A 12,125-nucleotide genomic window follows, 5' to 3' on the forward strand; every position below is an offset into this window, starting at 1 on the left:
TTTACATGGTCTGGTCTCCTGAAAACTACTCGGTTCTGTTGGCCACCATCTGCCGGGCTTAACAATTTAATTTGGAAGTTCCTTCCTTTGAAGAATGCTGCTTTGAAAACAACCTACCAATGTGCCATCTTAATCAGATCAGTGTTTATTTCTGTGTGTCATACTGTATGTTTATGCTGTAGGTTAGTGTTTGTGTATGACAAACATTGGTTATGTGTGCATTTGTGTGAATGTCTGTTTGCATATCATTAACATCACAGCTACAGGCCGGTATGTGTGTATGTATGTCATGTGAAAGCATGCAACCATGTGTGTTTCTGGACAGCCTGAAAACAGACTCAGCAGCCAGCACAGTGTAGGTCCTAGTCTGGTGGACATTTGAGGCGGATAATGATGTATAAAGCTTTGTGCCAGGAAACTTAACTTGATTAGCAGCTAATGTTGCTTGGACCAAGCCCATCAATCTTCATCACAACCCCACCCTCCCCCAGTGCTGAGTGTGTATTTGGACAACTGTAGCCGGTTTATATAGAGAGTGAAAAAATATAATAAACACTTGGATTAAACCCCCTTTTGAAATCGTAAGTTTTAAACTGTGTGATTTAGTGCTAAACTGAGAATTGATTGCACATGAAACGAGGGTGATGACACTTTCCAGAACTGGTGCTATTTTTCTCGCTCACCATATGACCCCTATTACTGATTTATTGAGGCTTGTCTGTTCTAGTCTAAAAATGAGCAATAGAGATGAAGAGACTGAAAATTCACTCATTAATGCTCTCTAAGCCTGCACTATTCCTATGTTTCCTTAATATGCCAGCTCCCTGTCAACATAAATTGTTATTCTGAGAATGAATTCAAATCCTGAATGCAATTAATTTTAGTCTGACATTAAATAAATTAGAAAAACAATCATAGTCATACTGGATATTGTTAGTTTTGTATATCAAACTTGTTGTGTAGTGCTACACATTGTGAAGGCTTAAAGACATCTTTGTTTATAATAAAACATATGTTCATTTAATGTAAATTTATATTGTCACACACGCAAAAAAGCCAGCGACATGGGATATTGAGGACTTGGTTTAATGTGTGTTGGACCCATATACAGTACACCAAAGGTAATACCCAGGCTTTTGTATTCACACCAGATCCGGGACCCCAGGGTTTACTTCCATTCCATGGGGTTGCGTGGGTAGCTGGATAATGTGTCAATCACTAGCATCACTGTGACCTGTGTTGAATGTCCTTCCCACTCGTTCTGTCCTCAGTTTCCTTTCATAGGCCTAAAACTTTTGGTCACTGCTTGGTTATCAGGTTTTGACATCATTAGGCTACAGGGGTCATTTCAAAGTTTGTGGAGGGTCAATACACACCTGGATCGAGAAAGACCTGAAGTATAGACCCCTGGGGGACCCCGGTCAACGAAGTACATAGGTTTATGTGGTTAAGAGCCATTTATGCTGTACTCACACGCCTTGATCGAAAGTTAACCCACATCGATTTACCCGTTCCACCTAGGCTGGTAATCCAGCCTGACAGCGTGTCGTGGGTTCGACTCCCGATCCCGATGGCCTTTGCTGCATGTCACTCTCCATCTCTTTCCCCATTTCCTGTCAGCCTACTGTCCTATCAATAAAGGCATAAAAGCAAAAAAAATATATGAAAAAAGAAAGAAAGAAAAGAGAAGTATGTAACAATCAAATCAATGGGGACCGAAAATATGGATATCAGGTAAGGTTGATGATGATTGTTATAATAATAATAATAAATAAGAAAAAGAGGTTGCGCATCAACAATGGGTTTTCTCAGTGGAGTGCTAGACCCAAAGTCCAGTATACACATCAAAAGATGGAATTTAAAAAAAAATCCCAAAAGGGTAGCACATCCAAGGATTTCAATTAAATGGAGGACAAGGTACTCACATATTCACTTTTTTTATTGGCACACCACCTTGGTGATTGACTTGAGATTTCAGCTGTAGGTGAACTCTGACCTTTTGTATAAAGTGAGTTGAATCTATGTGATATGAATGCTCTGAGGAAGGCTCATAGCCGAAACACATAAGCGTTAATTTTGTTGTGCCAATAAAAAAAGTGGAAATGTGAGTACTTTGTCCTCCATTTAATTGACATTTTTGGATGTGCTACCCTTTTGGGATCTTTTTGAAAATTCCTTCTTTTGATGTGAATAATAATAATAATTGTTATTATTACGTACATTGTATTGGGGATCATTATAAACATTAGGAAAACATTTTTTTTTTTTTGGGGGGGGGGGGGTGTTTAGAAACATCCGTCACATAATCCCTCATTTGCAAGTCCTCTGTCTTTCTAACTTACTCCTTTTTATACGCAGTACAATCTTCAGTGTGGTTCATTCGAAAATGGACCTAAGGGTGTTCAAGGGTCCATTTTTTACACTCAAAGAGGATGTTGCCGTCTGCTTCCCAATTACACACTGTTATGTTAACTGTTTTTCTTCCCCAACAGTTATTTATTAAGACAATAATACAGCTGCTAACTCATAACTTATGTTTATTTTGGCTTTTGGCAATTCTTTTTCTTTTAATAAAGGTTGCTGCCAGCGCACTTTTTGAAAATTAAAACAAATGTGAAAGTGGTCAGATTTAAGCCATACCCATTGGTTCACACAACTCTTAATATGGATTTGCACAATCATCATTAAATTGCATCATAAGGATCTCTAACCATAGTCCATCACAAATGTTTGTCTTTTGTGATAACATACAGTATGTGACAGGAATGATTTCCCCTTTCCTGGAGCGTCTTTCTCGTGAGGATCTTCTACTGTTAAAACAGTTATAGACAGTATCAGCTATGTCAACATTAATTAATTTACACTGCTTTGAGGAGCCCTCTGGATGTAGGCCAGCATAAACCAATGGATTCATTATGATTAGGCAATGAGTTAATTAATAATAAAAGGACCCAGAGTCCCAAAGAGTCAAGGTGCTGAGCAATCACTTTAGCATGCTTTGTTAAACTGATAGAAGTTAAATAATCATGGGCATTTGCTCTCTCTTATTCTTTCCCTCTCTCCTTTCCCCTCAAAGGTTTTCGTCGTGACGTTTTATTTACACTTCTTCCCAAAAGAATCCTATACACAGGAAATGCTTGTGATTGTGAGTTCCTCTCCTCAAATGTGGGGAGGTTTATTTATTTCAACAAACATTCCTGATCCGCACAGTGCAGGCTTGCAGAGTGAGCTTTTCAGAGAAGTGTGTCTAAGCTATGGGCCTATATTTAGACGTGGGTGTTCTCTGTTTGCAATGATGCTGTCATCATAGTCCTCTGATTTAATGCAGGTGTCATCCGAGTTTAGGGTCAGTCTAGGTAGGTATTTTCTCCCTTTATAAATGATTCTCAAATTGAGCATAGAGGAATGTATGGTAAATGTATTTGTGCGGTTTAATTTTTTACTAGGACATCATATTTCAACTTTCCTTTTCATAATGAATATTGATTTGATTTAAAACCATGTCAGAGCTTTTCAATCCTTGACATTCCTCAGTCCAAATGATGAATTCATTGTGACTGCACCACAAATGCAAAGGACATTGTCAGGGATTGATTTGTAAAAGAAAAACAGAAGGTGGGACATCTTCTTAACCATTTAAGCCCTATAGGGCTACTTTGTTTCATGACAAATAGGGACAATAGGAGATCTATACGCTTCACGACAGATGTTGTGAGCTTTTCTATTATTATTCCTATTATTTAGTAGGTTTAAAATGAGCACACTTACACAGCAAATTCTTGAGTCTTAATTTAACTATGGAAGTCTAATAATGTACCTGAAGAGTGTCAGTGGCCCAAGATCAGCTATCTTCAGTCATTTCATTGGCATAATTCTGTGTTTTATATGGGACAGTTTTTATTGTTTAGGATGTAGTGTACTGTCTTCCAGCTTTACCAATGAAGTGATATTTTCATTAAACAGACCTGAAAGAGACACTGTTCCTTAACAGTGACACAGTTCAGAATGTCTACTCTCTTCTTCCTCCTCCCCTCCCCCCCCAAAGTTAAATAAACTGCATTGTGCCATTCATTTACCAAACTAAACTTTATTTTAATTCAGAATTAACAAACCTGGATGTAAGATCATTTTGATATACATTTTCAATTTTAACTATACTATAATAGGCTTACTGAAAAGCCTATTTGTCTTGACATCGCCAAACTTCAATATACAGACCTCCTAACTGAACAACATATACATTTACTGTAAAGCTTTCCTGTTATGAATGAAGAGAGAAATACATCTCAAGTTTTCATAAACATTTACATGAACAATCACAACATCCGCATGCACTTGAACGTTTTTGCTGGATGTCAAACATCACATTACGCATAGATTTAAAAAAGCAACAGGCGTTTGGAAAATCAATAGAAAAATGACCTAACAAGCATGTAAAATCGGCCATTGATAGCCAATTTTGTGACAATTGTCATAGACATGTGGTACTTCCTCTTTTCTTTTCTTTTTTTTACATTAGCACAGACATTTGGTAAAACAAAAGCCGACTTGTCCTCAAAGAAAGGCAGCGCTAAAGTAGGCCTATTATAGTCGGTGGTAAATCTACCTATGCGCGTAATTCGTGCGTAAAAGTAAACACAGTTTTATTTTTATTATGGTGGAAGTAACTAAGTACATTTACTTAAGTGCTGTACTTAAGTACAATTTTGAGGTATTTGTTCTTTATTTGGGTATTTCCCATTTCCAATACTTTTACTTCAACTCCACTGCATCTCGGTTCCAAATATTGTACTTTTACACCACTACATTCATTTTAAAACTGTAGTTACTTTGTAGATTTGGATTATTATTACAAAACACATTAAGCACTTCAGTCCTCCTATAATATATACATTTCGACAATTTGAAAATAGCAGAGCTACAAGCTCACAATGCGTTGCTGTGCAAAGCATTGTGAGCGCATGTAGATCTGCTATTTTCAAATGATTTTTATACATTTGAAAACTTAAAATGGGACATTCTGCACAATTAGTAGGCTACTTTTACTTATGGTACTTTAAGTACATTTTGATGCCAATACTTTTGTACTTTTACTCAATTTTGAATTCCGGACTTTTACTTGTAACAGAGTATTTCTATATTGCAGTATTGATACTTTTCTTAAGTAAAAAACGTGAGTACATTTTCCACCACTGTTTAATTATTTGTAATGTAAAACTTTGTCTGAGCACGTGAGTGACAGGTAAGAACAGAAGGGGAACCCCATCTGGTACAGCTGATGCGCGCGCGTCGAACCCAGGACCACAGCCGGACTGAAGGCAGGACCGTGGCGCTCTGCGCATGTCTCTGAAGAAGTGAACCCATCTCTGGATAAGATACTGTCAATGCTAAAACCCTTTGATTTATCCGTGCTTCTGCTACTAGAGTTGTTGTTGGACACGTTTCCCTTCACTCTGTCCTGGGCGAATGACGAGATGTTGTTGTTCTTGTTCCCATTGTCACTTCCACTGAACGCTGATCTGCATTGTTCTTGGTCGTTGTCCCGGGGCAGAGGCAGAGAGGCTGCGGGTACATGGTCGCTGCTGTCCCGCCACACTGTGTGTTCCTGCGCTCCAAACGACCTCTGGATGGACTCACTGCCGCTCGCCAGGGACTCTCCATTCACGGATAATTTAAGTCTCTGCGTGGGCATGTTTTGCTTCGGTTCGGTGTGGTTGAACTCGACAAGGACTGGTTTTGAATCCGTATTTCGCTGGAAATACTGTCCCTGATGTGTCTGCGTGTCCACCTTCTCTGTATCCAGCTCTGTCCCTTCGCTGTCTGACATCGCCGTTCTCCTCGGGTGATGAGAGTCACTCTGGTGTTTGACGGCACCTGGGTGATGGTGAGAAGAAGACGAAGAAGAAGATCCCGAGCTCTTACTGCGCTTGTGACCAGATCTAGCGTCCAGCACCGCTTCTTGTTGCTGGTTCTTCAGCTTCCTCTTCCTCCGTCTGTAGTTGCCGTTCTCGAACATGTCCAGGCACTTGGTGTCCAGGGTCCAGTAGCTGCCCTTCCCGGGTCGACCCTTCTCCCTCGGCACCTTGATGAAGCAGTCGTTCAGGGAGAGGTTGTGGCGGATGGAGTTCTGCCAGCCCTGTTTGTTGTCGTGGTAGAACGGGAAGCTGTCCATGATGAACTGGTAGATGCCGCTGAGCGTCGCGCGCTTCTCCGGCGCGCTCTTGATGGCCATGGCGATGAGCGCTATGTAGCTGTACGGCGGTTTCTGCGGTGGTTCCTGGTGACGGGCTGGGACGAAGCTCAGAGCCGGTACGATCCCCCCGTTGTCCCCTCCATACAAGTAGATGAGGGAGGGACTGGAGATGCTCAGATGCGCCGACGGTGGCACTCCGAGTTGCTGCAGGCGACTGTGGTACAGAGTCATTTTACGCCGAGGAACCGTGCGTCTGTCCCGGTTCAACTTCACTGACAGACTGGCCCTCTGCGTCCTGCTGGCCTCATGAGGCTCCTAGAAAAATGTTAAATAATTGTTGTACGTTTGCTTGTGTTATGTTGACTTTGGGCAGGGAAATAAATTGTCCATCATAAACAGTCGTTGTGTTCTCAGCCCACCCACATTAATTAAAATTTCATTGCACAGAGCCCCGCGTGTCCCCGCTGCCCACCCGACCAATGAGGTGCCGGGTTATTCCCTCATCTGTTTATAGAATTAGTCTGTTGATAAGTCTGCCCACCCAAGTTGAATCAAGCTGTGTTTATTTGGAAAAATTTCCGGGCACCCAATACATAAACGCACTGATGTGCTGTTTGAAATATCACGTCCACCCTTGACGCTGAGAGTTGCTCACACAGAGAGAACAAGCAAACATTGCGGAGTCCTTTCTTGGGAGTTGCTTTGGGTTAGCTGAAATGAAAACAAAGTGAATTAAAAGGAAAATAAGTTAAACAATTTCTTTTTACTTTTGTCAAACCCCCCCCTCTTGTCTTTATCACCCGTTCAACAAAATGAAGGTAAGCTAGGGATATTTGCTGCTGAAAAACTAAAAATCGCTTGAATGAACTTTGCATTCCACAATATGGTTGCAGATATTCACTTTTAGGTTATATCACATTTTTTCATCCAAGTTTGGGGGGAAAAACTTAAACGAGGCGTTTTAATTGCTTTATCAACAGCTGCAAGGAAGCAGTCGCAATTACCTTAAAAGGACAACTTGGCGGAATGTTAAAGTATATTATTTGTAGATGCGTGCATGATGCTTTATATTATGTATTTTCCTGTTTATAGGGCGAAGGGGGATTATAACAACTTTACAAGTGCGCACAGCTGCGTCTTGCTTACATTAAGAGTTTCGAGGTTTCAGTGTATAAACTCCGAAGTTTTCTCGCAGTTGTTTTTCTTTTCTTCTGAACAGACAGTGATTCATCAAGAAATATACCAAAAGTAATGCGAGTGTGTAGCATGTGGGCGAAATTGCTTTTCATTCTGATACAGTGAGTGTCCCGTCTCCGTTAAGTGGGTACAGGATAGGTGGGCACCTCGGTGTTAAATTGGCTATTTTTTTCCAAAATGTTAAATAAAATATTTGGAAAATGTTTTTAAGTAAAGTATACATGATTAGAACATACTTAAACATTCGACAATTAAGGTCTAATATTAATTTTAAAAAAATATTGTATTTCTTAACATTTTGGACACAATAGCCAAGGTGCCCAGATGTCCCTAGTGCCAACCTATCCTGTATCTGTGGGTATAAGCTATAGGTTAAAGGGTTAATTGACAACTCTCATCCACATTTAACTTAATCAAAAGAAGACATTTAATATTACTTTTTTTTGGCAAGAGTATATATGTAGAAGGCATCGATTGGCCAACTGTGGCCATGGCTGCTGACAGAATCAGCTGACACAGTTCAGCATCAGCTGAAGGTCTAAACGGCTCTTCGATGACATGCAGGTTAGTTGTGGTGTAAAACAGTTGGCCATATAGCAGTAAGCTATTATGGCGGGGGGCACAGAATACCAGCATCACTATAATCGATGATCAAAGAAGCACATCTTTTACAGTGCAGATATTTCTTTGAAGTTGTGATGATAAAATGTATCAATACATTAATCATAATACATCCACAGTGAATGCTGATTTATTCGATTGCTGCACTTATTCTAGGCACAGTAACAACAGGTTGGTCTCATGTATATTGTATATTATTATGAAAACGCATGTATAGGTCTGAACGGGGACATAATTTGACATATTTTTCGATAAACATGAATCGAGTTTGTCTAACTATATGGCATCTCAAATTAAAATAGAAAAGCATGGAGGGGTGAAAGTTTTAGAAAATGTCAGGCAATTGCGACATCTTCTGGACAAAAACAGCATTTATTCTTAAAATAACGTAGGCCTACTCAAGAGTAACAATCACTTCTTATGAAAGACTTTGCAGCTCTGCCTTGAATGCTACAAAAACTATATTCATCGAGACAGTCTACATTTCTTCAACAGCACATGAATAACAGTTGCTAAAACTGGGAGAACATTTCGAACATTTGAATGTACAAAGCACCAGGTCCTCAAAAACAGACCTGGATACAGTTCACTCTATCACTTGAATTTCAGCACAATTTAAATAATTGATAACCTTAAGTCATCTCTAGGACAGTAGTATCCAATCCTATAGAATGAATGATCTAATAAGGGAGGTGACTTTTTTAATAGGTTTAATTTGAATGTTCCGTAACTCCATTCAGTCCTGACTTGGGAAGCAGGCAGACAAAATACAACAACAAAAAACAACAACATTCTCTCATCGTGTAAGTTCAAGTTCAAGTTTATTATGTCTCAAACTGGGCAATTTATGTTACAGCACATAGTAAGAAACTCCAACACACAGTAAACATACATACACAAGACACACATAGACATAGACATAATCACAAGATCCAGATAATAATAGCTACTCATAGCTACCTCCTCCTGCTGCTATTATTGATGGCACGAATGGAAGTAGGTACAAATGAGAATAATTTGTACCTATTGTTTTTAGCTGCAGGGGTCTTTAACCTTTGGCCGGAAGGCAAGAATTCATATTCAGGATTTAGGGGGTGAGAGCTGTCTGCCCTAAGGAGCCATCAGCGATAGCTGCGTGACACATTTGAGGAAAAGATCTACTGTTCAGAAACCAAATTGTGAGCTTTATCGGTCTGATTTGGAACTGTAAGGTACTTTACTGCCCAGTGCAGCATGTCATCTGCAACTTTGAATTTGCTGAGATCCTGCAATAGTTGGCCAGCATTTTTATATGCATATGAGAATTGTGTACCGTCACTATGAACAGTGGAGTGCACACCCGAGACAGTCCCCACAGATTTTGTTTGCTTTAAACTGCTCCTTACTTCGGCCCTGGAAGCCCTCTGGGTTTCAAACAGCCAAGAGGGAGGGCTCCCGGAAGAGTGGACTCCCTCCTCCTCCAAGGCAATCAACGTGTCTGAACTGCAGTGATTAATCTTTCTCTTTACAGTCCTACATTTCCTCTGTGCAACCTCTTCCTGTGTCTCCATTTCCTCCTCCACCAGCAGGTTTTCTTCATCCGACACCAGGAGAGGGGAACAGCGGTCCTTAATACGGGGGAACATCAGAGTCCTGCCGATAGGTTCTGTTGTACTCCCAGAAACTGAAGAATTGGACACAGGAACAAGACGGGGTGTGGACTGTGGTTTCTGGTATGGGGGAAAGGAGGTCGGTTCTTTGCTCTGTTCTGATATCTGGGAAATCTCTGATGAACCCTTGGAGGACATTTGTGTGATGGCTACCAAGGGAACACCCTCCACCTGGATTGTAATTCCAGCATTATCAGTCAGGGCCTTGGGTGGGATGGCGTCTGAGGTTATGGATTCATCTGAGCATGAAGAAGTGCTCAGCATTTCAAATGGTGGAGAAAAAGCATCCCAAGGATTCGACTCTGTAATTGTGTCTTCATTTAGTATATCAACCTGGGACAATGTGTCCTCGCTGCCAAGAGAACCCCTCTCCAGAATCTCAGGAGGGAATGTATTGGTGTTAAAATGACCAAGAATCGGTTGAACAGTTTCTATATGATGAGCGGTATTTGGTAAATCTGTAATTGTGTCTTCCGGGGGATTGAGGATTCCACTTGGTGTCTCGTACCCTTGTTTGAAAGCAGTTTGTGGCTGTTGAGCCTCTTCCTCTGGCATAAGAAGATGACATACAGGGATGCTGAACTGCTCCACAGATTTATATCTGATTCTGTCAGCATCCCAGCCTGTGTATGTGTTTGCATGGGTGCTGGGTGGGTTGCAGGAGGAGGTGGAGGGCTGCAGGGACACAGCAGGGCAAGGCGCCACCCTCAGCCTGTTCTGAACACTCTCCAGTACAGAGTTCAGAGCGTCATGCTGCCATGCCCCCAGCAAATTGGACAATTCGAAACTACACTGGGAATCCTGAGAGGCACTTGAGCCCTGAAGCAACAGAGATCTCCATGTTTTACAAATCTGCTGCCTAACAGGGGCAAGAGTCGTACAGGAAGGGGTAACGTCTTTGGGCGGTCCGGCTGCGATAGTGGCCAACTTACTGACGGACACGAAGAATCTGCACTTGGTCTGCTCTGGATTCATGTGAAACTGCAGACGGTACGCCTGCACACACACCGTTGTGTTGACGAGGCTAGAAAGACATTCTCGGTCTTCTCGTTCCTGAAGAGCCTCCCAGGCAGATGCCGTTAGAAGAGCTGGCATCTGTACGACTCCATCAGAAAGGAAGAGCAAATCTGTTGGACCGTCCTGCGCTCCCTGCGCTTGAGACAGAGCCATCGGTCCCACTGCAACAACGTGAGCTTTAAGCCGTCCGCTCTTTGTCTTCTTCTCTGTTTCAGTACCATAACTGAGGATCAGGTTCTCTATCCATGGCTCGAGTTTTGTCCTAGATGATGGAGGCATCCTTATTCCTTACGCGCGCTTTCCTTACAGCTTTTGGTTGAAAGTTGTTGACGGTGGACTTGTTGTTTGTAGCGCAGTGTTGCCAGATTCTGTGAGAGAAATAAGCAACCAGGTCTATGAAAACAAGCACAAAAGAAGCGACTTGGCTACGGATATTTTCCCCCAAAAAAGAAAGAAATAATCTTGAAAAAATAAATAAGTAATTTTGGAACATTTTTGAAACATTTTAACAACACAAAAGTGGGGTCCCTGGCACAAAATATTTTCAGATGGGTATCTGCAGACAAATACATTATTAATTTGGGGGTCCTTGACATGAAAATGTTTAAGAAACACTGGTTTAAACAACATTAGGAAACAAGCCCTTAGCCCAAATAAGTCGACACTTTAGAAACACGCCCAAAAAACCCCACAACTACCAATATTTACAAGCAACTTTACAGGAAAAACAAGCTCAAAGTCACTTTTAATAAGCAGACCTGGCAACACTGGTTGTGGTCGTGTAACTCAAATTACAGTCCCCCCAAAAACATTTGCAAATGTATGTGGTTCCTACCATTGAAATCCTTAAAATTCAGCGAAAAAAATCATCAATTTCAGACAAAAACGAGGGATATTTGTATTGTTGTGACAGAACCGCGATTTTTACAAGTGTAAAACGTTCGAATGTCCCGAACATAACTCAGAATAAAATAACAAATATATTCTTGCGTGGCGTGGTGTAGGCGGGCCAGGGGCGTGCCCATCCAGTACATTTCCGTTCCATTTCTCTGTTATTTACCCTAAACATGATCCTTTATAAGTAGTAGCAAATGGTAGCCTAATTAAACGCAAGTTTCGAACAATTGCAAATTAGTAATAATACGTATCGTATAAATGTATTTAGTATTACACTCTACGAAATGTTTTCTTTTAGACGTATGATTTATTTACGGTAGCCAGCAAGAAGGACAGGTATCGGCAGAAAGTATTTGGACGTTGTGTTGTTGATCAGTGTTGCCAGGTTTTGTGAGAGAAATAAGCAACCATGTTTAGGAAAACAAGCCTAAAAGAAGGCCACATGTGCGTCGGTTATTTGAAATAGCCGATCTACACGCTGAGCTGGGCTGAGCTTGTAGATCTGCTATTTTCAAAAACTTGAAATAAAACGTGTAATATTTGGAATAATT

At 41.0% G+C, this 12,125-nt stretch overlaps 2 protein-coding genes across 2 annotated transcripts; both read right to left on the reverse strand.

Moving 5' to 3' along the window:
* Positions 1-4,132: 4,132 nt before the first annotated feature.
* On the reverse strand, positions 4,133-6,679 carry foxl1 (forkhead box L1). Its single transcript, XM_080437880.1, has one exon. It carries the CDS (start codon positions 6,422-6,424, stop codon positions 5,201-5,203), a length of 1,224 nt encoding a protein of 407 aa, XP_080294006.1. The 5' UTR covers positions 6,425-6,679; the 3' UTR covers positions 4,133-5,200.
* Positions 6,680-8,815: 2,136 nt separating this feature from the next.
* On the reverse strand, positions 8,816-11,946 carry LOC308091419 (uncharacterized protein). Its single transcript, XM_080437035.1, has 2 exons — positions 11,513-11,946; positions 8,816-11,045 (listed from the first exon to the last, which is right to left on the reverse strand). Exon 2 carries the CDS (start codon positions 10,954-10,956, stop codon positions 9,169-9,171), a length of 1,788 nt encoding a protein of 595 aa, XP_080293161.1. The 5' UTR covers positions 10,957-11,045; positions 11,513-11,946; the 3' UTR covers positions 8,816-9,168.
* Between the last annotated feature and the right edge of the window lie 179 nt (positions 11,947-12,125).

Source organism: Gymnoscopelus braueri (genome assembly GCF_963280865.1).
Source record: "Gymnoscopelus braueri genome assembly, chromosome: 9".
Taxonomy (NCBI): Eukaryota; Metazoa; Chordata; class Actinopteri; order Myctophiformes; family Myctophidae; genus Gymnoscopelus; species Gymnoscopelus braueri.